Source organism: Pristis pectinata, chromosome 1 (genome assembly GCF_009764475.1).
Source record: "Pristis pectinata isolate sPriPec2 chromosome 1, sPriPec2.1.pri, whole genome shotgun sequence".
NCBI classification, from domain to species: domain Eukaryota; kingdom Metazoa; phylum Chordata; class Chondrichthyes; order Rhinopristiformes; family Pristidae; genus Pristis; species Pristis pectinata.
In genome coordinates, this window is record NC_067405.1 from 147,457,130 (window position 1) to 147,484,224 (window position 27,095).

The following is a 27,095-nucleotide window of genomic DNA, read 5'->3' on the forward strand; positions in this document are numbered from 1 at the left end:
CAAATCTCTTCTCTTTCACAGGGAAGATGGTCAGTAAAACAGGAGAACATTTTAGCAGTCTCGGCTGGGCAGAAGTAACCTTCATAACAATTATTGCAAATTTTCCCCCTAAAACCGAAAGTGAGGAAACTATTTTTCTTTATGGAGAATTCAGTAGCATGGGGAATTAATTCAGAATCAGAATCAGGTTTACTATCACTGACATATGTTGTGAAATGTGTTGTTTTGCGGCAGCAGTACAGTGCAGGGACATAAAAATTATTATAAGTTACAAAACTAAATAAATAGTGCAAAAGAGAAATAACGAGGTAGTGTTCATGGGTTCATGGACCATTCAGAAATCTGACGGCGGAGAGGAAGAAGCTGTTCCTGAATCGTTGAGCCGATTCCCCAATGTAGACTGGTGCATGTTCGCCCTCCTTCCCCTTCCTGAAGTCAACAGTCCGCTCTTTAGTTTTGCTGACGTTGAGCGAGAGGTTGTCGTTGCAGCACTACTCCGTCAGGTGTCCTGTCTCGCTCCGGTGAGCGAGGAAGTCACTGCTGCTTGACCAACTATTGACCACAGCTCCATCTTCTCCAGGTTACCTTGGCTTCTCCGCTGAGGAATGCTTCTTTCTCTCGGGACCTGCTGCCTCATTACACGGCGCTAGGGGATGGAACACACTCGAAGTACATGCACCAGTATGAGGGTTCGGAGACTGAGGTACCAAACGCCTTTTAATTTGGAACGTGTTGTACCTTCTTAGTGGATTTTACACCAGGTTGAAAACTATCAATGTTTGGGAAACGAAGCACGTTCATTGCCATTGGTGAACAGTCCTGCAGATAACCTTCACCACCACCACCCCTCTCCCTCCATTGCCTTCCAATCCAGCGTTGGATATTAAAGTTTGGGAGGCCATTCAGCCCATTACATCCATGCCATTCCACAAATAGAACCACTTAGGTTAGAATACAAGAAACAGGAGCAGGAATAGACCACTCGGCCCCTTCACCATCCCCCCCCCCCATGTAATAAGATCATGGCTGATCCAATCTTGGCCTCAGTACCGCTTTTCCTCTCTTCCCAGACCCCTTGTAGTTAATGCCCACTTCTGCTCTCAGTCTGGAGCCCTGTGGCTCACGCCTGGTACTATTTAGACGTGATGGGGGTTTCTGTCTCCACCAGCCTTTTGCAGTGAGTTCCGCCATTCATTGTGGAAAGCTTTTCCCTCAACTTTCCTCTAATCCATTGAACTATGAACTGTGTGCCTTCTTAACCACTGTCCACTGTCCTGTGCACATGCTCTCCAAGATCCCTCTGTCCCCCTACACTGTTTATCCTGGATTCCCTCACCTTGTATGCCCTCCCCGTGCATTATCCACACTTCTCCCAGCTGAATACCATTTGCCAAGCTGACCCATCCCAATCCCCTGCAGTCACATCATCTTTCGTCTCTGTAACATCCACCAGTCTTGCAGCTCCTGAGATCTCTGCATTCCTTCAACACCGGCTTATTGCCTCTGTCACCAACTGCTGTGACTTCAGCTTTGTAGGCAGGACTACTTTCAGAGATAATGGAACTCCTACACTCATCCATCACACACTCCCAGGGCAATGGTCCCTCCCCACCCCAGAGGGCTGACTCTCACTGGGGGATGGGTCCCTCCTCTCCCTTCCCCAGGGTGATATGCGCCTCATGTAAAATGTTGAGCAGCAGCTGAGGAACTAAGGGAAGGGGACCACTGTACCCACAGAATGGGTACAGTGGAGATGTGGGAGCTGGTTCTGGTGTTGGGCTACCAATCAGGCGTGTGCAGTGATTATGGATGAGATGCAAGTCCCAATCCCACCACAGCGGTGGGGAACCTTCAAAGCTCACCAGCGTCTCGACTTCCTCAGGAGGCTAAAGAAATTCACCATGTCCCCTTTGACCCTTGCCAATTTTTACCGATGCACCACAGAAAGCATCCTATCTGGATGCATCACGGCTTGGTACGGCAACTGCTCTGCCCGAGACCGCGAGAAACTGCAGAGAGTTGTGGACACAGCCCAGCACATCACGGAAACCAGCCTCCCCTCCATGGACTCTGTCTACACTTCTCGCTGCCTTGGTAAAGCAGCCAACATAATCAAAGACCCCACCTACACCAGATATTCTCTCTTCTCCCCTCTCCCATCGGGCAGAAGATACAAAACCCTGAAAGCACGTACCGCCAGGCTCAAGGACAGCTTCTATCCCACTGTTATAAGACTATTGAATGGTCTCCCAGTACGATGATGGACTCTTGACCTCCCAATCTACCTCGTTATGGCCTTGCACCTTATTGTCTGCCTGCACTGCACTTTCTCTGTAACTGTAACACTTTATTCTGCATTCTGTTATTGTTTTCCCTTGTACTACCTCAATGCACTGTGTAATGAATTGGTCTGTCTGGATGGCATGCAAAACAAGATTTTCACTGCACCTCAGTACATGTAACAACAATAAACCAATCAATTGCTTATCTAAATAAATCCTCAAAAGAAATCTTGATATCATGGTCAGCACAGATAATGTGGGCTGAAGGGCCTGTTCCTGTGCTGTACCGTTTACGTTCTATGTTCTGATCCTTCTGTCCATGATGGTGAATGTTTAACTGCTGATTGTGCCAAAACCCCATCTGCTTCACTTGTGTCCATCAGGAGAGGAAATCCACTGTCCCTGGCTGGTCCGGCCTCTGCGTGACTCCCCACCCACAATTGTCCTCTGGTCTGCCAGACCCGCTGCCACTACCACCCCCGAGGAAAAGGGCAGCAGCTGCCCAGGAGCACCATCCCCTGCAGGTTCTCCTCAAAGTCGTGCTCCGTCCCGACTGGGAACAATAGCGTCATTCCTTCGTTATCGTTGGGTCTAAGTCCTGGAAATCCCTCTCCAACAGCACTGTGAGAGCACCTTCCCCAGGAGGACTGCAGCAGTTCAAGGAGGTGGCTCACCACCCCCACTGCCTCCCCCGCCTTCTCAAGGGCAATTAGGGACAGGCAATAAATGCTGGCCCTGCCAGCGATACGCAGATCCTGAAAATCGATGAACAGCAACAAGATCGTGGCTGATCTGTGAACACCTCCATTTGTCAGACTTTGCCCCATGAGCTCTCATGCTTTCAGTAAGGAAGCTTTTCAGCTCTCACCCAGTAGCTGACGACTGTTTGCAGAGAAGTATTGCAAACTCCCGCTGCCTCTCAACCCAACGACCTTCCTGTGAAGTAGAACATAGAACAGTACAGCATAGAACAGGCCCTTCAGCCCACAATGTTGAGCCGATGTAGCTAATCCCTCCTGCCTACAGAATGTCCATATCCCTCCATCTTCCTCTCATTCATGTGCCCATCCAAGCCCCTCTTAAAAGCCCCCAATGAGTTTGCCTCCACCACCCTATCAGGCAACGCATTCCAGGCATCCACCGCTCTCTCAGTAAAAAAATGTACCCCTCACATCTGCACTGAACCTACCCCCTCTCACCTTAAGTGCATGCCCTCTGGTATTGGATCGCTCAATAATGGGAAAAAGATATTGCTTGTCCACCCTATCTATGCCCCTCATAATTTTATACACTTCCAACAGATCACCCCTCAGCCTCTGCTGCTCCAGGGAAAAGAGCCCAAGTTTGTCCAGCCTCTCCTGATAGCACATGCCCTCTAATCCAGGCAGCATCCTATTAAACGTCCTCTGCACCCTCTCTAAAGCCTCAACGTCCTTCCTATAGTGAGGTGACCAGAATTGCACGCAATACTCTAAATGTGGCCTAACCAGAGTTCTATCGAGATGCATCATAACTTCTTGACTCCTGTACTCAATACCCCGATTAATGAAAGCAAGCATTCCGTAAGCCTTCTTTACCACCCTGTCTACCTGTGTAGCCACTTTCAATGAGCCATGGACTTGCACCCCAAGGTCTCTCTGCTCTTCAACACCGTTAAGGGCCTTGACCTGAAGCATGTACTGCCTCTTGACATTAGTATCTTGGGTTGAAGTTGTGAGTGGGAGGTGTAGCCGTGGGTATGACGCATGTCTCTTGGCAATTGGCTGTCGAGGTGTTGACTCCAGTTTGCTGTGGGTCCAGGTCAGAGACCTCCGAGAGCAGCTGAAAAGCAACCAGGCCGCATTGCGGCACCTCAGAGGTGAGCTGGAGACCTACAAGGAGAACGACGCCCGACAGGCTGCACTGCTGCGGACCCTCAAGGATCGCGTGAGGCAGAGGCAGGAACCCTCAGAGTCTGTGGCCAGCATTAAGACCCAGGCCAACTGCAGCATCCACTCTCTGCAGGGGGAGAACCAGGAGCTGAGGGACCGGGTGTCAGAACTGGAGGAACGGCTCAGGTATGCCTTTATCACCCCTCCCCACCCCAGGGGCTGACCCACCCCAGGGGCTGACCCTCACTGGGGGATGGGTCCCTCCCCACCCCAGGGTGCTGACCCTCACTGGGGGACGGGTCCCTCCCCACCCCAGGGGGCTGACCCTCACTGGGGGATGGGTCCCTCCCCACCCCAGGGTGCTGACCCTCACTGGGGGATGTTCCTCCCCACCCCAGGGGCTGACCCTCACTGGGGGATGTCCCTCCCCACCCCAGGGGCTGACCCTCACTGGGGGACGGGTCCCTCCCCACCCCAGGGTGCTGACCCTCACTGGGGGACGGGTCCCTCCCCACCCCAGGGTGCTGACCCTCACTGGCATATGAAGGCAGCGATACACGGAATTGAGCAGTGGGGGAGGGAAAGGGCACAGGGGAAGGAAGGGGGTTACCTGGGGAGGGCCCGCAGATTGGAGGGGGTCGGAGAAGATGGGTCAGTCTGGGATCCAATCCCTACGTCCCCTCGATTCCGTTGCTGATTCCCCATGCAGGCTGCACCTGCGGGAGAGGGAGCAGAGTGAGCAGAGAGCAGTCGGTGCGGAGAGGAGACTGACCAGCTGCATCGAGACACTTGCGCGGGGGCTAAAAGTGGATCCTGATGGGCAACGGGACCCACTCGACTACCTGACCAACAGGGTGAGTACTGAGCCTGACCCTGACCCTCAGACGGGACCATGACACTTATCTCCTCCAGCCCATTACTTTGGGCACCAGAGAAGATGGGCAACATGATAGGTGGGTGTGTGTGGGTCATTGCTTATACAGACACACGGAGAACTAGGACACATTAGAAGCAGGAACATTCCATGGGCCCTTGTGTCTTCTCTGCCATTCAACAATGTCATGGCTGGGCCTGTGTTTCAGCCCTACTCTCCCACTCCAGCCCAGATTCTCGGATTCCCCTGGCATTGATAAGACAAGATGAGATTTCTTTATTAGTCACATGTACATCGAAACACACAGTGAGATGCATCTTTTGCGTAAAGTGTTCTGGGGGCAGCCCGCAAGTGTCGCCACGCTTCCGGTGCCAACATAGCATGCCCACAACTTCCTAACCCGTACGTCTTTGGAATGTGGGAGGAAACCGGAGCACCCGGAGGAAACCCACGCAGACACGGGGAGAACGTACAAGCTCCTTACAGACAGCGGCCGGAATTGAACCTGGGTCGCTGGCGCTGTAAAGCGTTACGCTAACTGTTACACTACTGTGGGGCAGTGAGTAAAAGAGTCAGGAAGTCACATTGCCGCTGTATAAAACTTTGGTTCAGCCACATTTGGAGCGTTGTGTGCAGTTCTGGTCGCCCCATTACAGGAAGGATATGGAGGCTTTGGAGAGGGCGCAGAAGAGGTTCATTAGGATGCTGCCTGGATTAGAGGGCATGAGCTAACGGTGGAGGCTGAGGGGAGACCTGATAGAGGTTTATAAAATTATGAGAGGCACAGATAGGGTAGACAGCCAGAGTGTTTTTCCTGGAGTATAGCTAAAGGACATAGCTTTTAGGTGAGGGGGGAAAGTTTAAGGGAGATGTGTGGGATAAGTTATTTTTACACAGAGAGTGGTGGGTGCCTGGAACACACTGTGGGGGTAGTAATGGAAGCAGATAGGGTAGTGGTGTTTAAGAGGCTGTTGGACACATGAATATGCAGGGAATCGAGGGACACAGATCATGTGCAGGCAGAAGGGATTAGTTTAATTTGGCATCATGGTCAGCACAGACAAGGTGGGCTGAAGGGCCTGTTCCTGTGCTGTACTGTTGTATGTTCTATTCAAAATATCTGTTGATCCCAGCCTTGCATACTGTCAGCAGCTGAGCCTCTGCACCTCCGAGGGAGATTTCCGGTCTCTGAGTGAAGAAATATCTCCTCACTTTCCAAACGGCTGACCCTTTGTCCTGAGACTGTGCCCTGGTTCCAGGCAGTCTCGCCTGAGCAAACAGCCTCTCCACATCTTCCGTCAATCCCTCTAAGAGCCCTTCATATCTCAGCGAGGTCACCTCTCAGTTTCCTAACTTCCAGTGAGCACAGGCACTTCCTCAATCTCTCCTGACAGGACAAGCCAGCAATCCGTGTGACTAATCCACACAGCACTGACTCCAAAGCTGGTATATTCTTCTCGAGGGAAAAAGACCAAAACTCCAGTTATTACTCCTGCTGAGATATCACTGGACACTGTCGCAATATTTCTCCACTCTGCATACATTTCCGAGCAATAAAGACCAATACATTTTACTTTCCTAATTATTTGTTGTTTAGTTTCTGTGTCTGGTGAACCAGCATTCCCAGATCCCTCCGAAGAACAACATTTATCAGTTCTCTTGCCCCACGGAGCTGGTATCCTCGTACCTGGACACTATCCTGTCCCCCCGGTCCAATCCCTTCCCACCTACGTCCGTGACACATCACATGCTCTCCAACTCTTCCACAGCTGTAAGTTCTCCGGCACGCACAACCTCATCTTCAATTGTTTCTCATTTATCAGTTCCTCATAGTTATGCTTTTCCTATGATCCCTCCTGACACTCCATCATAGTCACAGAGTTATTCAGCCCCACTCATCTGTGCTCACCAAGTTGCCTAACTAAGCCAGTCCCATTTGCCTCTGTTTGGCCCATATCCCTCTAAACCTTTCCTATCCGTGTACCTGTCCAAATGTCTTTTAATTGCACCCGCCTCTACAACTTCCTCTGGCAGCTCGTTCCACAGACCCACCACCCTCTGTGTGGAGAAGCGTACCCCTTAGGTCCTCTTTAAATCTTTCCCCCTCACTTTAAACATAAATTTTGGACTTCCTTACCCTGTGGAAAAAACTTTGGCTATTCACGTTAACTATGCTCCTCAGGATGTTATATGCCTCTAGAAGGTCACTCCTCAGCCTCCTACACCCCAGCCTATCCAGTCTCTGCTTATAACTCAAGCCCTCCAGTCCTGGTAACATCCTCGTGGATCTTTTCTGCACCCTCTCTGGTTTAACGACACCCTTCCTCTAGCAGGGTGACCAGAACTACACACAGTACTCCAAGTGTGGCCTTACCAACATCCTGTACAGCTGTAACATGACGTTCCAACTCCTGTATTCGGTAACCCCTCCGCCTTCCTGTATGGACTCTGCTCCCTCCCCACAGCTCGCTCCCCCACCCAGCGCCAGCTCCCCACCAAACCTGGAGACAGTACACTGTCATTTCACCCCGATCATTAGTACAAATTGTGAATCGCTGGGAACCCTGGATCGATCCCTGCGACAACCCACTTGTGACAGGCGGAGAGTCTGCCAAAATAACCCGATTAACTTGCGAAGGTTGATTGGCATAGGCTGGTTGGAAGTAATGGGATGTCTGGCCAGTGGGAGGCTTTTTAAAGAGAGATAAGAAAAGTTCAGGGCCAGCATCTTCCTGTTAGAGTGAAGGGCAAGGCGAGAAGGATTAGGGACCCTTGGTTGACGAGGGATATTGAGGCTCTGGTCAGGAAAGAGAAGGAGACACATTGGACACACAGGAGACAATATTGGAATTGGAATTGGTTTATTGTCACATGTACCAAGGTGCAGTGAAAAACTTGTCTTGCATACTGTTCATATAGATCAATCCATTACATCAGTGCATTGAGGTAATACAAAGGAAAACAATAACAGAATGCAGAATAAAGTGTTACAGCTACAGAGAAAGCGCAGTGCAGGCAGACAATAAGGTGCAAGGTCATAACGAGGTAGATTGTAAAGTCAAGAGTCCATCTTATCGTACTGGGGACCGTTCAATAGTCTTATCACAGTGGGATAGAAGCTGTCCTTGAGCCTGGTGGTACGTGCTTTCAGGCTTTTGTATCTTCTGCCCGATGGGAGGGGGAGATGTGAGAATGTCTGGTGTGGGTGGGGTCTTTGATTATGTTGGCTGCTTTACCGAGGCAGCAAGAAGTGTAGACAGAGTCCGTGGAGGGGAGACTGGTTTCTGTGATGAAAAACACGATGATGCTGGAGGAACTCAGCAGGCCAGGCGGCATCTGTGGAGAAAAGCAGGCGGTCAACGTTTCAGGTCAGGACCCTTCTTCAGGACTGAAGATAGGAAAAGGGGAAGCCCGATATATAGGAGGGAAAAACAGAGCAGTGATAGGTGGACAGAAGAGGGGAGGCGGGGTGGGCACAGGGTGGTGACAGGTAGATGCAGGTAAGAGATAGTGACGGGCAGGTGTGGGGGAGGAGGGGAGAGCAGATCCACCGGAGGATGGGTCAAAGGGAAGGGGAGAGAGGTAAAAAAGGCTAGGGAAGGGAAGAAGAGAAGAAGCGTGGTGGGGGGGTGGGGTGTGGGGAGGGGGGTGTAGAATTACCTAAAGTGGGAGAGTTCAATGTTCATGCTGTTAGGCTGCAAGGTTCCAAGACGGAAAATGAGATGCGGAGGACTGACATATCAGTGACAGTGTGTGAGGGGGAGTTGAAGTGACCGGCAACAGGGAGATGCAGATCGCGGTTACAGACAGAGCGCAGGTGTTCTGTGAAACGGTCACCTAGTCTGCGTTTGGTCTCACCAATGTAAAGGAGGTCACACTTCCCCACAAACACCCCCCTTACCTGCATCTACCTATCACCACCCTGTGCCCACCCCACCTCCCCTCTTTTGTCCACCTATCACTGCTCTGAAATGAATGCTAGCATTGCATTTGCCTTCCTTACTACTGACTCGACCTACAAACTAATCTTTAGGGAATCCTGCACGAGGACTCCCGTGTCCCTTTGCACTTCTGACTTCTGAATTTGCTCCGCATGAATTCTCTCATACTAAATCTTACACTCAATGCCTCAGCCCTTGAATGCAGGCACACCAAATTCCTTTCTCACTACTCTTTCCACATGTTGTCACTTTCAGGGAGCGATGGACTTGCACCCCAACGTCCCTCTGTACATCAGTGTTCCTGAGGACCATGCCATTTACTTCATAAATCCTGCTGGTATTTGATGTTCCAAAATGATGTACCTCACATTTAGAGTCACAGAGCACTACAGCACAGAAACAGGCCCTTCGGCCCATCTAGTCCATGCCGACCTGATCTTCTGCCTAGTCCCACCTACCTGCACCCAGACCACATCCCTCCAAATCCCTCCCATCCATGTACCTATCCAAACCTCTCTTAAATGTTACAATGCAACCCACATCCACCACTTCCGCTGGCAGCTCGTTCCACACTTGCACCACCCTCTGAGTGAAGTAGCTCCCCCTCAGATTCCCCTTAAGTATTTCACCTTCCACCCTAAACCTACGACCTCTAGTTCTTGTCTTACCCAACCTGAGGGAAAAAGTCTGCATGCAGTCACCCTATCTATACCCCTCATAATTTTGTGTACCTCTGTAAGATCTCCCCTCATTGTCTCTTGCTCCATCTGTACTGATTTTATTCCCTGTTCCTCACAGCCCCCCTAACTAATTCTTTATTCTCAAAACTGCCTTCCTCCTGAATGTTTTGTTGCATATTTATCTTTAAGAGGTAAATTTAAGATTTCTTTATTAGTCACATGTACATCGAAACACACAGTGAAATGCATTTTTTGCATTACTGAGAATGTTTTGGGGGGCAGCCCGCAAGTGTCGCCACGCTTCCGGTGCCAACATAGCATGCCCACAACTTCCTAACCCGTACGTCTTTGGAATGTGGGTGGAAACCAGAGCACCCGGAGGAAACCCACGCAGACACGGGGAGAACGTACAAACTCCTTACAGACAGCGGCCGGAATTGAACCCGGGTCGCTGGCGTTGTAATAGTGTTACGCTAACCGCCACACTACCATGCCTGCCCACAATAGCAATTTCAGTTTGCTAAGGTGCTGCATCAAAGGTTCTTGTGGATCGTTGGTGTTGGAGGTCACACACTGGTGTGGGTAAAAGATTGGCTGGCTGACAGGAAGCACAGGGAAGGTATGAATGGGTGATTTTTGGTACCTTGCTGCTGGGGCCTTAACTTTTACTGGATGAAAGTGTGGAAGATATGGTCACTAAATTTGTCTGTGACTCAATGATAGGTAGGGAATTAACGAAAGCAGAAAATGCTGGAAATGCTCAGCAGGTCAGGCAGCATCTATGGAAAGAGAAACAAGAATTGATTTTTTTCAGGTCCAAGACACTTCATCAGAAGTTCTTCATCACGAGATCTTCGCCGAGAGGGCATAGGTTTCAGGTGAAAGGGAGGAATTCTGAGGGGATCTGAGGGGAAAGTTTTTTTGCACAGAGAGGGGTTGATATCTGGAACTCGCTGCAGGGGATGTGGTTGAATCAAGTACAATCACCATGTCTAAGAGGCATTTAGGCAGACACTTAAGTAGGCAAGGCATGGAAGATACGTACCTAAACAGGCAAATGAGATGTGTAGATGGGCAAATGGGATTAATCTAAATGGGCAAAAGGTGGACATTGACGTGGTGTGATCAAAGGTCCATTTCTGTGTTGTATGACTCTGTATGCCTGTGCATTATATCAATGTAAAGTTGGGCATGTAATCCCCGCTGAGCCTCTCGGCTTGGCCCAGGGCAAGGACTGCCCATAGTAACTGAGGCAAATCTGGTTCCGGCGGAATCCACAGCTGAGCAGTTGGAGATGTTGAAGAAAGATGTAGAGGCAGTTCATCTCCATCAAGTGAAGGAGATCCATTCACCAAATAGAGACAACCGTGTCTGGCTGAAGAGTTACGAGGAGAGGCTGAGTCTGTTCTCCCTGGAGCGGAGGAGGTTAAGTGGGGACATGAGTGAGGTATATAACATTATGAGGGGTACAGATAGGGGAGACTGCAGGAAACGTTTCCCCAGATCAGAGGCAGATAAGATATAAGGTATTTATTTATCAGTCACATGTACATGGAAACACACAGTGAAATGCATCTTTTTGCATTACTGAGAATGTGCTGGGGGGCAGCCCGCAAGTGTCGCCACGCTTCTGGCGCCAACATAGCACGCCCACAACTTCCTAACCCGTATGTCTTTGGAATGTGGGAGGAAACCGGAGCACCCGGAGGAAACCCACGCAGGCACGGGGAGAATGTACAAACTCCTTACAGACAACCCGGGTTGCTGGCGCTGTAAAGCGTTACACTAACCGCTACACTACTGTGCTGCCCTCATATATAGATATAGGGTGAGGGGTATGAGATATAGGGGGAACCTGTGGGGATCCTTTCTCACCCAGAGAGCGGTGAGTACCTGCAACACACTGCCTGAGAGAGTGGTGGAAGCAGAGTCACTGACAGCACTTAAGAGGTATCTAGACTTTCATTAGCCACCCTCCATCGCCCAGGCATAGAAGGCTGTGGGCCAAGTGTTGGAAGATGGGACTAATACGTTTAATAAAGAGTATTAAACATTTAAATTGATATTAATAATATGGTAATGATACCATCATCATGTTGGTATTAAGTAATTATAAATATATTTAGTAATTATTAATAAAGATGGGAAATGGGAATAATTTATCTTATGGAGGTGTATAAAATCATGAGGGGCATTAGACAGCGTGAATGCACTCAGTCTGTTTCCCAGGGTTGGGGAATCAAGAACCAGAGGGCATAGGTTTAAGGTGAGAGGGGAAAGATTTAAGAGGAACTTGAGAGGCAACTTTTTTTACACAGTGGGTGGTATCTGTGTGGAATGAGCTGCCAGAGGAAGTGGTTGAGGCAGGTACAGAAACAACTTTTAAAAGACAGTTGAACAGGTACATGGATGGGAAAGGTTTAGAGGAATACGGGCCAAATGCTGGCAAATGGGTCTAGCTTGGATGGGGCATCTTGGTTGGCATGGACCAGTTGGGCCGAAGGGTCTTTTCCCATGTTCTATAACTGCATGAACTTGATAATACGGATGGGTGCCCAACAGTTGACATGGACCAGTTGGGCCAAATGGCCTGTTTCCAGGCTGAATGATTCTAGGACTCTTTGAAGAAAGAAGAAACTAGAAGAAAATGAGCAAAATAAAGCAAAAACTGATACCGGTGACTAGAGGCACAGCTAAAGTGGCAGAAAGGGAGGACGGAGAAACCGAGGGCTGTCAAAGTCATCACAACACATGTTCACAATTATTTCAAGAGGTGCCCAGAATCTAGATGGAGACACAAGAGACTGCAAACGCTGGGTCCAGATGAAGGGTCCCGACCCGAAACGTGGACTGTCCATTTCCCTCCACAGATGCTGCCCGACCCGCTGAGTTCCTCCAGCATCTTGTGTGTTGCTCAGAGGCGATGTGCCTCACAGAAGCAGACAGTTCTTCGCTTTCTCATGCACAGGGTGTGGATATTGCTAGTTATGCCTGCATGTATTGTCCATCCCTTGTGTCCCTGAAGCACAGAGGCACTTGGTGGGTTGGAACTTTCATGTAGGTCAGACCGGGTAATGAAGACAGACTTCCTCCCCTGAAAGACATCAGAGAAACAGATGTGTTTTTAAGATAATGTGGTAGTTTCATGGTTACTGTGACTACTTTTAATTCCAGATTTATTTAATTACTTGGATTTAAATTCCTCAGCTGCTGTCCTGGGATTTGAACTTGTTTCTAGTTCAATGGTCCACAACTCCAGCTGCTAGTCCAGAACACTACTGTATATCCTGTACATCATCACCCTGCGGTGATGTAAATGAAAATAAGATAATGACAGACATACAGAACAATTACTTTGTGCCAGCAGTTTTGGTCAAGGACAGACGCATCAGCGGAACAACTTGAGCAGAAGATAATGTCTGTCTCCTCGGAGAGGAAGTCCTTGTCTCCAAGAGATACTGCCTTCTGCTCAAATTGTTCCATTGATACATCTGTCCTTGACTGGAGATAATATCTCGTGGAGAAGGCGACTTTCTCTCTGTGGTGGATGCCACCAACCTGTTCCAGGACCGTACATTCCCATCTTCCCATCTATCTGCGACCCATTCACATTACTGGTAGGGCTGTTTACTTTGTGGTGAATTGGCTCAGGAGGCATTGGATTTCGCAAGACATGGTTGGATTTCTGGAATCCAAGCATCGAGGTCAGGGATTGTGATGAATACATTTCCATCCATTCATCTTGGCAGATCAGGAATGTCAACATCCACGCCTGAGGTGTTGGCACATGTCTCTCCACTGCTAAGTGGAATCAGAGACTGAGACAATGCTGGAACAACTGTATTGCCAAGTCAGGAGTGTGAAAGAATGCTCTCCGCTTGCCTGGTTGAGTGCAATGCCAACTCTGAAGAAGCCCGATGATATCCAGGACAAAGCAGCCTGCCTCATTGAGTCATAGAGTTGTACAGCACGGACACAGGCCCTTTGGCCCAACTCATCCATGCCGACCAAGGTGTCTATCTGAGCTAGTCCCAACTGCCTGTGTCTGGCCAATATCCCTCTAAACCTTTCCCATCCATGAACCTGTCCAAATGTCTTAAACACTGTAATTGTACCCACTTCCTCTGGCAGCTCCTTACATCCCTTTTAAATCTTTCCCCTCTCACCTTAAACCTATGCCCTCTAATTTTGGACTCCCCTGCCCTTGGAAAAAAACTGTGACCATCCATTTTACTTATGCCCCTCGTGATTTTATAAACCTCTATAAGGTCACCCCTCAGCCTCCTACCCATCAAGGACAAATGTCCCAGCCTATCCAGCCTTTCCTTATAACTCAAGCCCTCCAGTCCTGGTAATGTACTTCTCTGCACCCTCTCTAATGTAACCACATCCTTGATGCAGTGTGGTGACCAGAACAGCACGTGGTGCTCCAAGTGTCATCTGAAAACTTACTAACAACATCAACAACATTGTCATCAAAATCGTTAGTATATCTGACAAACAACTAGTGACATGGTGTCATGACAACAACCTTTCCCTCAATGTCAGCAAAACAAAAGAGCTGGTCATTGACTTCAGGAAAGGGGGCGGTGTACATGCACCTGTCTACATCAATGGTGCTGAGGTCGAGAGGGTTGACAGCTTCAAGTTTCTGGGAGTGAACATCACCAATAGCCTGTTCTGGTCAAACCACATAGGCACCATGACCAAGCAAGATCACCTGTGCCTCTATTTCCTCAGGAGGCTAAAGAAATTCGGCATGTTCCCTTTGACCCTCACCAATTATTATCAATGCACCATAGAAAGTATCCCATCCAGATGCATCACGGCTTGGTACGGCAACTACTCTGCCCGGGACCGCAAGAAACTGCAGAGAATTGTGGACACAGCCCAGCGCATCACGGAAACCAGCCTCCCCTCCATGGACTCTGTCTACACTTCTCACTGCCTCAGTAAAGCAGCCAACATAATCAAAGACCCCACCCAACCTGAGCATTCTCTCTTCTCCCTACCATCCTCTGATGTTATGTTGCTGTTGTATGAGATGTTGGTAAGGTCGCATTTGTAGTACTGTGTTCAGTTTTGGTGATACTACTATAGGAAGGCTGTCATTAAGCTGGAAAGAGTGCAGAGGAGACTTACTAGAATGTTTCTGGGACTCAAGGGACTGAGTTGGAGAGAGGTTGAGCATAGGAGAATGAAGGGTGTCCTTATAGAGGTGTATAAAATCATGAGGGGCATAGATAGGGTGAATGCATAGTTTTTTTCCAGGGTGGGGGAATTAGAGGAGATAGGTCTGTGAGAGGGAAGAGATTTAATAAGAACCTTACAGGCAACTTTTTCACCCAAAGTGTGGTCTGTATATGGAACGAGCTGCCAGAGGAAGTGGGTGAGGCAGGCACATTAACATTTCAAAGACATCTAGACAGGTACATGGATAGGAAATATGGGCGAAACACAGGGAAATGGGACGAGCTTAGATGGGAATCTTGGTCGGCATGGACCAGTTGGGCCGAAGGGCCTGTTTCCGTGCTGCATGACTCTATGACTCCATGCACCAAGCCAATTTTGTGTCCAGTTGGCTCGCTCACCCTGGATCCCACGTGGACCAGTATACCATGCAGGACTTTGTGAAAGGCCTTGAGAAAGTCTACATAAACAACACCTGCCTCTCTGTCTTCATCAACCCTCTTCAAAAAAACTCAAATCTAATTTGTGAGACCTGATTTCCCGTGCACAAACCCATGCTGACCATTACCTTTCCAACGGCTGGTAGATCCTGTCCCTCAGAATCCCCTCCAGTAAGTTTCCCACCACTGATGTTGGGCTCACCGGCCTGTAGTTCCCTGGGTTGTCCTTGCAGCCACCCTCCAGTTTCTAGTACCTCACCCATGGCTAAAGATGATACAAATATCTCTGCCAGGGTCCCTGCAATTTCTTCTCACAATATCCCAGGATACACTTGATTGGACCCAGGATTTCAGAGAGCCGGTGCCTGTTGTAATGTGGATATGTTCAAACACATCGCTATTCATTTCCCTTCATTCCTTCGCATCCACGACCTTCTCCAAGGTAAATGCGGATGTGAAAGAGTCAGTTAACACCTTAAGGGGACCTATTCTCTCCATAGTCACAATTTTGTTCTTAGTTACGTAGAATTTCTTAGGATTCTCCTTGACCTCATCTGCCAGAGTTATCTCATGTCCTCTTCTTGCCCTCCTGAGTTCCCTCTTGTGTACTCCTACATCCCTTATACTTCTCAAAAGGATTCTCCTGATCACAGCTGCCTGCACCTGACATACACCTTTTCCTTCCTGACCAGAGCCTCAATATCCCTCGTCAGCCAGGGTTCCCTAATCATCGGGCTTTGCCCTTCACTCTAACAGGAACATGCTGACCCTAACCTCTCCCTATCTCACTTTTCAAAGCCTCTCACTTGGCAGACGTCCCTTTACCTGCAACAGCCTCTTCCAATCAACCTTCGCAAGTTCCTGTCTAACGCCTTCAGAATTTGTCCTAGCCAATTTGGGATTTTAATTTGTGGACCAGATCTCTATGTTTGCTAGAGTGGTTTGGGAGGGTTTAAACTAGTTTGCGAGGGGGGTGGGAACCGGAGGAGTAGGTCAGAGGAAGAAGGGGATGGGGAAAAGTCAGATCTGACAGGTAGAGAGGCTTTGAGGAAGGAGAAGCAGAGTACAGGCTATAAAAGTAGTAAGGTGGATGGGCTAAAGTGCATTTACTTAAATGAGAGAAGCATCAGGAATAAGGGAGATGAACTGAGAGATTGGATAAGTACATGGGACTACGATATTGTGGCTATTACAGCGACATGGCTGACATCGGGGCAGGAATCGATATTGAATATTCCTGGTTTTCAGTGTTTTAAAAGGGATAGGGAGGGGAGTAGAAGAGGAGGAGGGGTGGCGATACTGGTCAGGGACACTGTTACAGCTGCAGAAAGGATGGATAATGTAGAAGGATCCTCTCTAGAGTCAATATGGGTGGAAGTTAGGAACAAGAAAGGGGCAGTTACTCTACTGAGAGTATTCTATAGGCCCCCCGGTAGCAGTAGGGATACTGAGGAGCAGATTGGGAGGCAGTTTTTGGAAAGATGCAAAAATAACAGGGTTATTATAGTGGGAGACTTCAACTTCCCAAATATTGATTGGCACCTGCTCAGTGCCAAAGGTTTAGACGGGGTGCAGTTTCTTAAGTGTGCCCAGGATGGATTCCTGATGCAGTATGTTGACAGTCCGACTAGAGGGGATGCCATATTAAATTTTTAAAAAAATTTTATTTACAGCATGGTAACAGGCCCTTCCAGCCCAACGAGTCCACGCCGCCCATTTTAAACCCAAATTAACCTACCTGTACGTCTTTGCAATTTGGGAGGAAACCGGAGCACCCGGAGGAAACCCACGCAGACACGGGAGAACGTACAAACTCCTTACAGACAGTGACGGGAATCGAACCCCGATCACTGGCGCTGTAATAGCGTTACACTAACCGCTACGCTACCGCGCCGCCCACATATTAGATCTAGTTTTAGGTAATGAACCGGGTCGGGTGACTGGTCTATCGGTGGGTGAGCATCTGGGGGGCAGCGACTGTTGTTCCATAACCTTTAGCATTGTCATGGACAGGGATAGGAGCAAAGAGGACGGGAAGATATTTAATTGAGGAAAGGCGAATTATGAGGCTATAAGGCGAGAACAAGAGTGTAAATTGGGCTGACATTTTTGAAGGGAAATGTACTATGGTCGTTGTTCAGGGATCTCTTGCAGGATGTTAGGGATAAATTTGTCCCGGTGAGGCAGAGAAGGAATGGCAGGGTGAAGGAACCATGGGTGACGAGAGAGGTGGAACAACTAGTTAGGAAGAAGAGGGCAGCCTACATAAGGTGTAAGCAGCAAGGATCAGACAGGGCTCGTGAGGAATATAGAGTAGCAAGGAAGGAACTTAAGGAGGGGCTGAGGAGAGTGAGAAGGGGACATGAAAAGGCTTTGGCGAGTAGGGTTAAGGAGAATCCCAAGGCTTTTTACTCGTACGTGAAGAGCAGAAGGACGGCTAGGGTAAAGGTAGGTCTGATTAAAGACAAAGGTGAGAGGATGTGCCTGGAAGCTGTGGAAGTGGGTGAGGTTCTCAATGAATACTTCTCTTCGGTATTCAGCAAGGGGAGGGGTCTTGATGACGCTGAGGACAGTGTTGGTGAGGGTAATGTTCTAGAGTATGTAGATATCAAGAGAGAGGATGTGTTGGAGCTGTTAGAAAATATTAGGACAGATAAGTCCCTGGGCCCTGACAGAATATTCTCCAGGCTGCTTCAGGAGGCGAGGGAGGAGATTGCTGAACCGTTGGCTAGGATCTTTGAGTCCTCATTGTCCACGGGGATGGTACCGGAGGATTGGAGGGTGGCGAATGTTGTCCCCTTATTCAAAAAAGGTAGTAGGGATAGTCCAGGGAATTACAGACTGGTGAGCCTTACATCTGTGGTGGGTAAGCTGCTAGAAAGGATTCTAAGAGGTAGGATCTATGATCATTTAGGGTATCATGGACTGATTAGGGACAGCCAGCATGGATTTGTGAAGGGAAGATCTTGCCTCACTAGCCTGATAGGGTTCCTTGAGGAGGTGACCAGGAAGATTGATGAGGGTAGTGCAGTAGATGTGGTCTACATGGATTTTATTAAGGCGTTTGACAAAGTTCTGCATGGTAGGCTTCTTCAGAAGGTCAGAGGCCAAGGGATCCAGGGAGGCTTGGCTGTGTGGATTCAGAATTGGCTTGCCTGTAGAAAGCAGAGGGTTGTGGTGGAGGGAGTGCATTCGGATTGGAGGGCTATGACTAGTGGTGTCCCACAGGGATCGGTTCTGGGACCTCGACTTTTTGTGATATTTATTAATGACTTAGATGAGGGGATGGAAGGCTGGGTTAGCAAGTGTGCAGATGACACTAAGATCGGCGGTGTTGTGGATAGTGTGGAGGGCTGTCGAAGCTTACAGAGGGATATTGATAGGATGCAGAGCTGGGCTGACAAGTGGCAGATGGAGTTCAATCCAGAGAAGTGTGAGGTGGTACACTTTGAAAGGACAAACTCCAAGGCGGAATACAAGGTAAATGGCAGGATTCTGGGCAGTGTGGAGGAGCAGAGGGATCTGGGGGCTCATATCCACAGATCACTGAAAGTTGCCACACAGGTGGATAGGGTAGTTAAGAAAGCTTATGGGATGTTAGCTTTCATAAATTGTGGGATTGAGTTTAAGAGCTATGAAGTAATGATGCAGCTTTACAAAACTCTGGTTAGGTCACACTTAGAGTACTGTGTCCAGTTCTGGTCGCCTCATTATAGGAAGGATGTGGAGACTTTGGAGAGGGTGCAGAGGAGATTTACCAGGATGCTGCCTGGATTAGAGAGTATGGATTATGAGGAGAGACTAAAGGAGCTAGGGCTTTACTCTTTGGAGAGAAGGAGGATGAGGGGAGACATGATAGAGGTGTACAAAATATTGAGAGGAATAGATAGAGTGGACAGCCAGCGCCTCCTTCCCAGGGCACCTATGGCTTTAAGGTAATGGGGGGGAAGTTCAAGGGAGACATCAGAGAGAGGTTTTTCACCCAGAGAGTGGTTTGTGCCTTGGGTGGTGATGGAGGCTGATACGTTGGTCAAGTTCAAGAGATTGTTAGATAAGCATATGGAGGAATTTAAGATAGAGGGATATGTGGGAGGAAGGGGTTAGATAGTCTTAGGAGTGGTTTGAAGGTCGGCAAAACATGGAGGGCTGAAGGGCCTGTGTTGTGCTGTATTGTTCTATGGTTCTATGGTTCTCTCTCAAAACAATTATGGAAAAAGACAGATTCTATTAGTTTTTAAATAATTATGGGAAAAAACTAATAGAATTGTGGTCACTGGTACCATGGTGCTCCCCTACTGACATCTCAGTCACCTACCCTGCCTCATTTCCATTAGATCATAAGACATAGGAGCAGAATTAGGCCATTTGGCCCATCGAGTCTGCTCTGCCATTTGATCATAGCTGACTTTGTTTTTCAACCCCATTCTCCTGCCTTCTCCCCGTAACCCTTAACCCCCTTAACCAATCAAGAACCTATCAATCTCTGCCATAAACACACCCAATGACTTGGCCTCCACAGCCCTCTTGTGGCAACGAATTCCACAGATTCACCACCCTCTGGCTGAAGAAGTCCCTCCTCACATCGTTCTTAAGGGACATCCCTTTATTCTGAGTCTGTGTCCTCGGATCCTGGACCCTCCTACTGATGGAAACATCCTCTCCATGTCCACTCTATCCAGGCCTTTCAGTATCCGGTAGGTTTCAATTTCCCAATCGGAGATTGAGTGTTTCCCCCTCTCTAGAAGGGCCATCTACATACTGTTTGAGAAAACTTTTCTGGACACATTTAACAAATTCCAACCCACCCAGTCCCAGTCAATATGAGAGACGTTGAAATCACCTGCCATTGCACCCTATTATTCTTGCAGCCATCTGCAATCTCCCTGTCTAATTATTCCTCCCATTCTTGCTGACTACTGGGTGACCTACAATACATTCCCACCAAATTTCTATATTCCCCCCATATAACCTCACTGGATAACCCCCCCCCCCCCGCAGGATTATCCTCTTGAAGTAGCACTGTGATGTTCTCCCTAATCAAAAATGCAACTCCCCCTCCTCTCTTACGTCCACCTCTGTCATTCCTGTCACACCTGTGCTCCGGAACATTGAGCTGCCGGTCCCTCAACCATGGTTCTGTTATGGCTATAATATCCCAGTTCCACTCACCAATCCGTGCACTGAGTTTGTCAGCCTTACCTGTCAGACTCACCCACCACCCAAACATGCACTCCCTCCACCACCAGCTCACAGTTGCTGCAGTGTGCACCGTTGACAGAATGCGCTGTGGTTTCTTGCCCCCACTAGTGGTGGTAGATGGAGTGTATTCTGCCTGGAGGTCAGTGACTAGTGGTGTTCCACAGGGATCTGTTCTGGGACCCCTGCTCTTTGTGATTTTTATAAACAACTTGGATGAGGATGTGGAAGGATGGGTTAGTAAGTTTGCAGATGACACGAAGGTTGGTGGTGTTGTGGGTAATGTAGAAGGTTGTCGAGGGTTACAACAGGACATTGATAGGATGCAGAGCTGGGCTGAGAAGTGGCAGATGGGGTTCAACCTGGATAAGTGTGAAGTCATTCACTTTGGAAGGTCAAATTTGAAGGTGGAATACAGGGTTAATGGTAGGATTCTTAGCAGTGTGGAGGGACAGAGGGATCTTGGGGTCCATGTCCAGAGATCCTTCAAGGTTGCTGCGCAAGTTGATAGGGTGGTTAAGAAGGCGTATGGTGTGCTGCCCTTCATTAGTCAGGGGATTGAGTTCAAGAGCCGCGAGGTGATGTTGCAGCTCTGTAGAACTCTGGTCAGACCACATTTGGAGTATTGTGTTCAGTTCTGGTCGCCTCATTATAGGAAGGATGTGGAAGCTTTAGAGAGGATGCAGAGGAGATTTACCAGGATGCTGCCTGGATTGGAGAGCATGTCTTATGAGGATAGGTTGAGTGAGCTGGGGCTTTTCTCTTTGGAGAGGAGGAGGATGAGAGGTGACTTGATAGAGGTGTACAAGATGATAAGAGGCATAGATCGAGTGGACAATCAGAGACTTTTTCCCAGGGTGGAAATGACTAACACGAGGGGGCATAATTTTAAGGTGATTGGAGGAAGGTATAAGGGGGATGTCAGAGGTAAGTTTTTTACACAGAGAGTGGTGGGTGTGTGGAACACACTGCCAGGGTGCTGGTAGAGGCTGATACATTAGGGATATTTAAGACTCTTAGATAGACACATGGATGATGGAGAAATGGGGTATGTGGGAGGGAAGGGTTAGATTGATCTTAGAGTAGGTTAAAAGGTCGACACAACATCGTGGGCCTAAGGTCCTGTACTGTGCTGTAATGTTCTATGTTCTAAGCCCACCAAGGCCATTAGGAGCATGGGACCAGCATCACCTCGAGATCCCTCTCCAAGTCACACACCATCCTGTTGGAAATATATCACCTGCCTGCGTGTACTCCTCCCCCTCCCCATTCCTTCTTATTCTGGCTTCTGCCCTTTTCCTTTCCAGTCCTGATGAAGGGTCTCGACCCAAGACATCGACTGTCCATTGCCCTCCATGGCTGCTGCCTGACCTGCTGAGTTCCTCCAGCTCCTTTGTGTTTTGCTCCAGATTCCAGCGTCTGCAGAATCTCGTGTCTTGGAAATATACCTGCAGTCCATCGTTGTCACTGGGTCTGAATCTTGGAACCCCCTCCCCAACAGCACTGTGGGAGCCCCTTCACCAGAAGGGCTACAGTGGTTCCAGAAGGTGACCCACCCCTATCTTCTCAAGGGCAACTGGGGATGGGCCATAAGTGCTGGGCTTGTCAGTGATCCCGGCATCCTGAGAATAATTGTAATAGCTGCTTTCCCAGACTTCCTACCGCAGAGGTGCCATGAGTAAACTCTCAACCCACTCAACCACAAACAAAGGAATTCTTTTCATAGCAAAAGCTGATCATAATCCTTGACCAGAAAGTGGTTTCTGGTGGAGAGAACTTAATGGTTGGAGGAGGATGAGTAAACAGCTGTATGCTTTGCGTTGCCCAGACTTCCAGCATCCAGATGGGCTGTGGGTCATAAAATTAAACGTTTTAAGTGAGACAGTAATTTCAGTGAGCGTGGGGTATGTGGAGAGCCTGTGTTGAATGTGTTGTAACTTGATACTCAATGTTCTGGCTCAGCTGAAATGGAATAACAGCAAGTGCTAAGTTTTCAGAGTGCTCCAAATGATAATCTGACTTAAATAGTTTTTTTTTCCCTATCTCTCAGCCACTCTGTCAAAGGAGATCAGAGATTTCTCTCGTCTTCAGATCCCTGCCTTGTCCTCAACCTCTCTGTGGTCTTGCTCTGTAACCTCCAGCCCTACAACCCTCTGAGACCTCCAGTTCTGAGCTCTTGATTCCCCCTGAACCTAGCTGCCCCTCCACTGGTGGCCCTTTGACTCCCAATGTCCAAAGCTCTGGAATTCCTTCCCTAAACTCCCTGCCTTTTGTACCTCCTTAAATCCTCCCACTTTGACTGAGCTGTTGGTGACCTCCTGTGAAGGCTCTGTGACACTTCTCCATGTTAGCTGCAAGTTATTTTTGAGCCCAGTTCATCGTGATGTCTGTACCATGTTAAAGGCTCCAACATCCTGAGGTTTATCACACAATGGAGTGTACAACTGCACTGTGTAATGAATTGACCTGTACGATCGGTATGCAAGACAAGTTGTTCACTGTACCTCGGTACAAGTGACAATATAAACCAATACCAATACAATAACAACAACTTGGATTCAGACTGCACCTCTAACATAGGAATTTTTCACAGGGGTGCAAAGCAGATAAAAATCAATGAGTGCTAAGGAACACAAGAACATGAGAAATAGGAGCAGGAGGAGGCCATCTGGCCCATCAAGCCTGCTCTGCCATTCAGTAAGATCATGGCTGATCTGGCCGTGGACTAGGAACATCTCTGGGTCAGTGCTGAGATCCCACCATGCTGTCACCAATACAAGCATAGTTGCATCCTCTTTGAGCTTTACCTTCTGAGACACTGTGCTTGCTCCACCGTCCAATAATGTCACAGCTGATCTTCTACCTCAGTATTACCTTTACTTACACTAATCCCGTATTCCTTCATTCTCTTAATAACTAAAAAGCTAAATCTCTGTCTTGAGCATACTCAGTGACTAAGTAGAAAATCCCGAGGGTTCACCACCCTCTGGGTGAAGAACTTCCTTCTCCTCTCCATCCCGAATGAGCTGCCCCTTGTTATGAAGTGGTAACCCTTGGTTCTATCCATTCCAGCCAGGGAACACATCATCCTTGCAAGTATCCTGTTAAGCCTTGTAAGAATTTTGTAGCAACAAACAAACTGCTGGAAGAACTAAGCGGGTCGAGAAGGATCTGTGGGGGGAGAGGAATTGTCGACGTTTCGGATCGAAACTCTGCATCGGACCTGAAACATCAACAATTCCTCCTCCCCTCCACAGACGCTGCGCGACCCGCTGAGTTCCTCCAATAGCTTGTTTGTTGCTCCAGATTCCAGCATCTGTGGTCTCCTGTGTCTCTAAGAATTTTGTATGTTTGAATGAGATTATCTCTTGGAATTGGAAATGGAATTGGTTTATATTGTCACTTGTACTGAGGTACAGTGAAAAACTTGTCTTGCATACCGTTCGTACAGGTCAATTCATTACACAGTGCGTTGAGGTAGCACAGGGTAAAAACAATAACAGTATGCAGAATAAAGTGTTACAGTTACAGAGAAAGTGCAGTGCAGGTAGACAATAAGGTGCAAGGTCATAATGAGGTAGATTGTGAGGTCGAGTCCATCTTATCGTACTAGGGGACCATTTAGTAGTCTTATAACAGTGGGATAGAAGCTGTCCTTGAGCTTAGTGGTATGAGCTTACAGGCTTTTGTATCTTCTGCCCGATGGGAGGGGGGAGAAGAGAGAATGTCCGGGGTGGGTGGGGTCTTTGATTATGTTGGCTGTTTTACCGAGGCAGCAGGAAGTGTAGATGGAGTCCATGGAGGGGAGGCTGCTGTCTGTGATGCGCTGGGCTGTGTCCACAACTCTTGGCAGTTTCTTGTGGTCCTGGGCAGAGCAGTTGCCGTACCAAGCCGTGATGCATCTGGATAGGATGCTTTCTATGGTGCATCGATAAAAATTAGTGAGGGTCAAAGGGGACATGCCAAATTTCTTTGGCCTCCTGTTGAGGCGCTGGTGAGCTTTCTTGGCCGTGGTGTTTCTTGTTCTTGTTCTTCTAATCCCAAACTGTATGTCCAGTCCACTTAACATCACAGAAACAGGCCCTTCGGCCCAGCTCATCCATACCGACCAAGGTGTCTTCCTGAGCTAGTTCCTTGTGCCTGCATTTGGCCCATATCCTTCGAAACCTTTGCTATCCATGTACCTGTCTAAACGTCTTTTCAATGTTGTTATTGTACCTGCCTCAGCCATCTCTTCTGGCAGCTCGTCTACCACCCTCTGTGTGAAGAAGTTGCCCCTCAGCTCCCTTTTAAATGCTTCCCCTCTCAACTTAAACCTACGCCCTCTATTTTTAGACTCCCCTACCCCGGGGAAAAGACTGACCATCCGCCATCGACGACCCTCATGATTTTATATGCCTCTCCATAAGGTTACGCCACAGCCTCCTACACTCCAGGGAGTGTTGTATAACGTCTCCTCATACAAACAAGCTACCTCAGGAATCAATCTGGTGGACCTTCACAGGTATGTCCTTCCTTAGGTAGGTGGCCAAACGTGTGTGATCTCACCAGAGCAGCAAATAACTACTCTATTGTCCTCAATCCTAGTCACAGAGTCACTCAGTTATACAGCACGGAAACAGGCCCTTCAGGCCAACTGATTCATGCTGACCGAGTTGTCTTGCATTAAATGTACCATTTGCCCTCCATGGACTCTGTCTTTACCTCTCGCTGTCTTGGTGTAGCAGCCAGCATCATCAGAGACCCCACCCACCCGGGACATTCTCTCTTCTCTCCTCTTCCATCAGGCAGAAGATACAGGAGCCTGAGGGCACCTACCATCAGACTCAAGGACAGCTTCTACCCCACTGTGATAAGACTATTGAATGGTTCCCTTATACAATGAGATCAAGAGTCCATCTACCTTGTTTGACCTTGCACCCTATTGTCTACCTGCGCTGCACTTCCTCTGTAACTGTGACACTTTGTACTGTTATTGTTTTTACCTGTACTACATCAATGCACTCTGTACTAACCCAATGTAACTGCACTGTGTAATGAACTGATCTGTATGATCGGTATGTAAGACAAGGTTTTCACTGTACCTCGGTACAAGTGACAATAATAAACCAATACCAATACCAATACCTTCCTGATTGCTTGCTGTATCCACATGTACAAGGTTCCTATCCCTCCTTTACAAAACCTCATGTAATTATTAAATGTATTCCCCATTCACCCCATCATTCATTTAAGTTTTGAGAGATTCTTTCCTGGAACATGAGGAGGAATTGCAACTGCCAGCTCTGAACGTGCTGCCTGAGAGGCTGGTGCGATTGTGTGCAGTCTGGTCACCCCGTTACAGCAAGGGTGTGGAGGCTTTGGAGAGGGTGCAGAAGAGGTTCACCAGGATGCTGCCAGGATTAGAGGGTACGAGCTATAAGGAGAGGTTGGACAAACTTAGGTTGTTTTCTCTGGAGTGTCAGAGGCTGAGGGGCATAGATAGGGTAGACCATCAGAATCTTTACCCCAGGGTAGAAATGTCAAATACTGGAGGACATGCATTTAAAGTGAGAGGGGGACAGTTTAAAGGAGATGTATGGGGCATGGGATATGGACCATGTGCGGGCAGAAGGGATTAGTTTAGAGTATTTGGCGCAGACATTGGGCTGAAGGACCTGTTCCTGTGCTGTGCTGTTCTATGTTCTCTGTAAGCAGATTCTAACGGACCTTACAATAGGCAGTGGGATGAGTGGTTGAGCAGAGGTAATTTACAATGATACAGCGATGGTGCTTGTTAATTGGAGAGCTCTTTCAAAAAGACAGCACAGCAACAATAGGCCAAGTGGCCTCTCTCCACATTGTGAGATTCTACAATTTTATTACCAATGTAATTCCAGATTTTGTGCCAATAGTTTCAGCATTCTTTCCATTCCCTGTGTATTCCCTCTGGGCGTCTGTACTTGAAACTCATAGACTTGCAAGTTATGTGGCATACCCCTAGCTGGGAGATGAGGATTTGTTTTAACCATAATTGTGTGGGTGGTGCCTCTGTTGGGGCTGCTGCCTCGTCCCTGACCGCCGGCGCTGTCTGTGTGGAGTTTGCATGCTCTCCCTGTGACCGGGTGGGTTTCCACCCCCCCCCCCCCCCGGGTGCTCCGGTTTCCTCCCACATCCCAACAGCGTGTGGGTCGGTGGGTTAATTGGCCACTGTAAATTGCCCCTGGTGTGTGGGTGAGGGGTAGAACCTGGGGGGAGTTGACGGGAATGTGGGGAGAATGGGATTAATGCAAGATTAGTGTAAATGGGTGTTGATGGTTTAGTCGACAGAAGACCCTGTTTCTGTTCTATCTCTCTCTCTCTCTCTCTCTCTCTCTCTCTGCGTCCCAATAGCTATTTTAACTTATAAACAGCTTGTGAACTGGCACACTGTCTGGAAATGATGGCATGGTTCAAGCTGCTCATTTGCTCCCTGGTTTAGATTGTAATAAGTCAGGGTACAGTTAAGCTGACAGGGTTGTGAATGGGCAGGGTGTGAGATTGCGAACTGTCCGTGTAGCTGTGCCATGGAATGAACTCTCCTGAGACTGGATGCTAAACAAGATAAGAGCCCATGGAATTACAGGAAAGTTACGAGCACGG

The 27,095-nt window shown here is 48.5% G+C and overlaps 1 protein-coding gene across 1 annotated transcript in view; it reads left to right on the forward strand.

The window, feature by feature from the left end:
• Nucleotides 1–26: 26 nt before the first annotated feature.
• Nucleotides 27–27,095, forward strand: part of LOC127572702 (coiled-coil domain-containing protein 170-like) — a 71,709-nt gene continuing 44,640 nt past the window's right edge. The window contains exons 1-4 of the mRNA XM_052020264.1: nucleotides 27–74; nucleotides 581–703; nucleotides 4,083–4,339; nucleotides 4,863–5,007. Of these exons, the coding sequence (XP_051876224.1) occupies nucleotides 27–74; nucleotides 581–703; nucleotides 4,083–4,339; nucleotides 4,863–5,007 (573 nt within the window). The remainder of the gene's footprint in view (nucleotides 75–580; nucleotides 704–4,082; nucleotides 4,340–4,862; nucleotides 5,008–27,095) is intronic.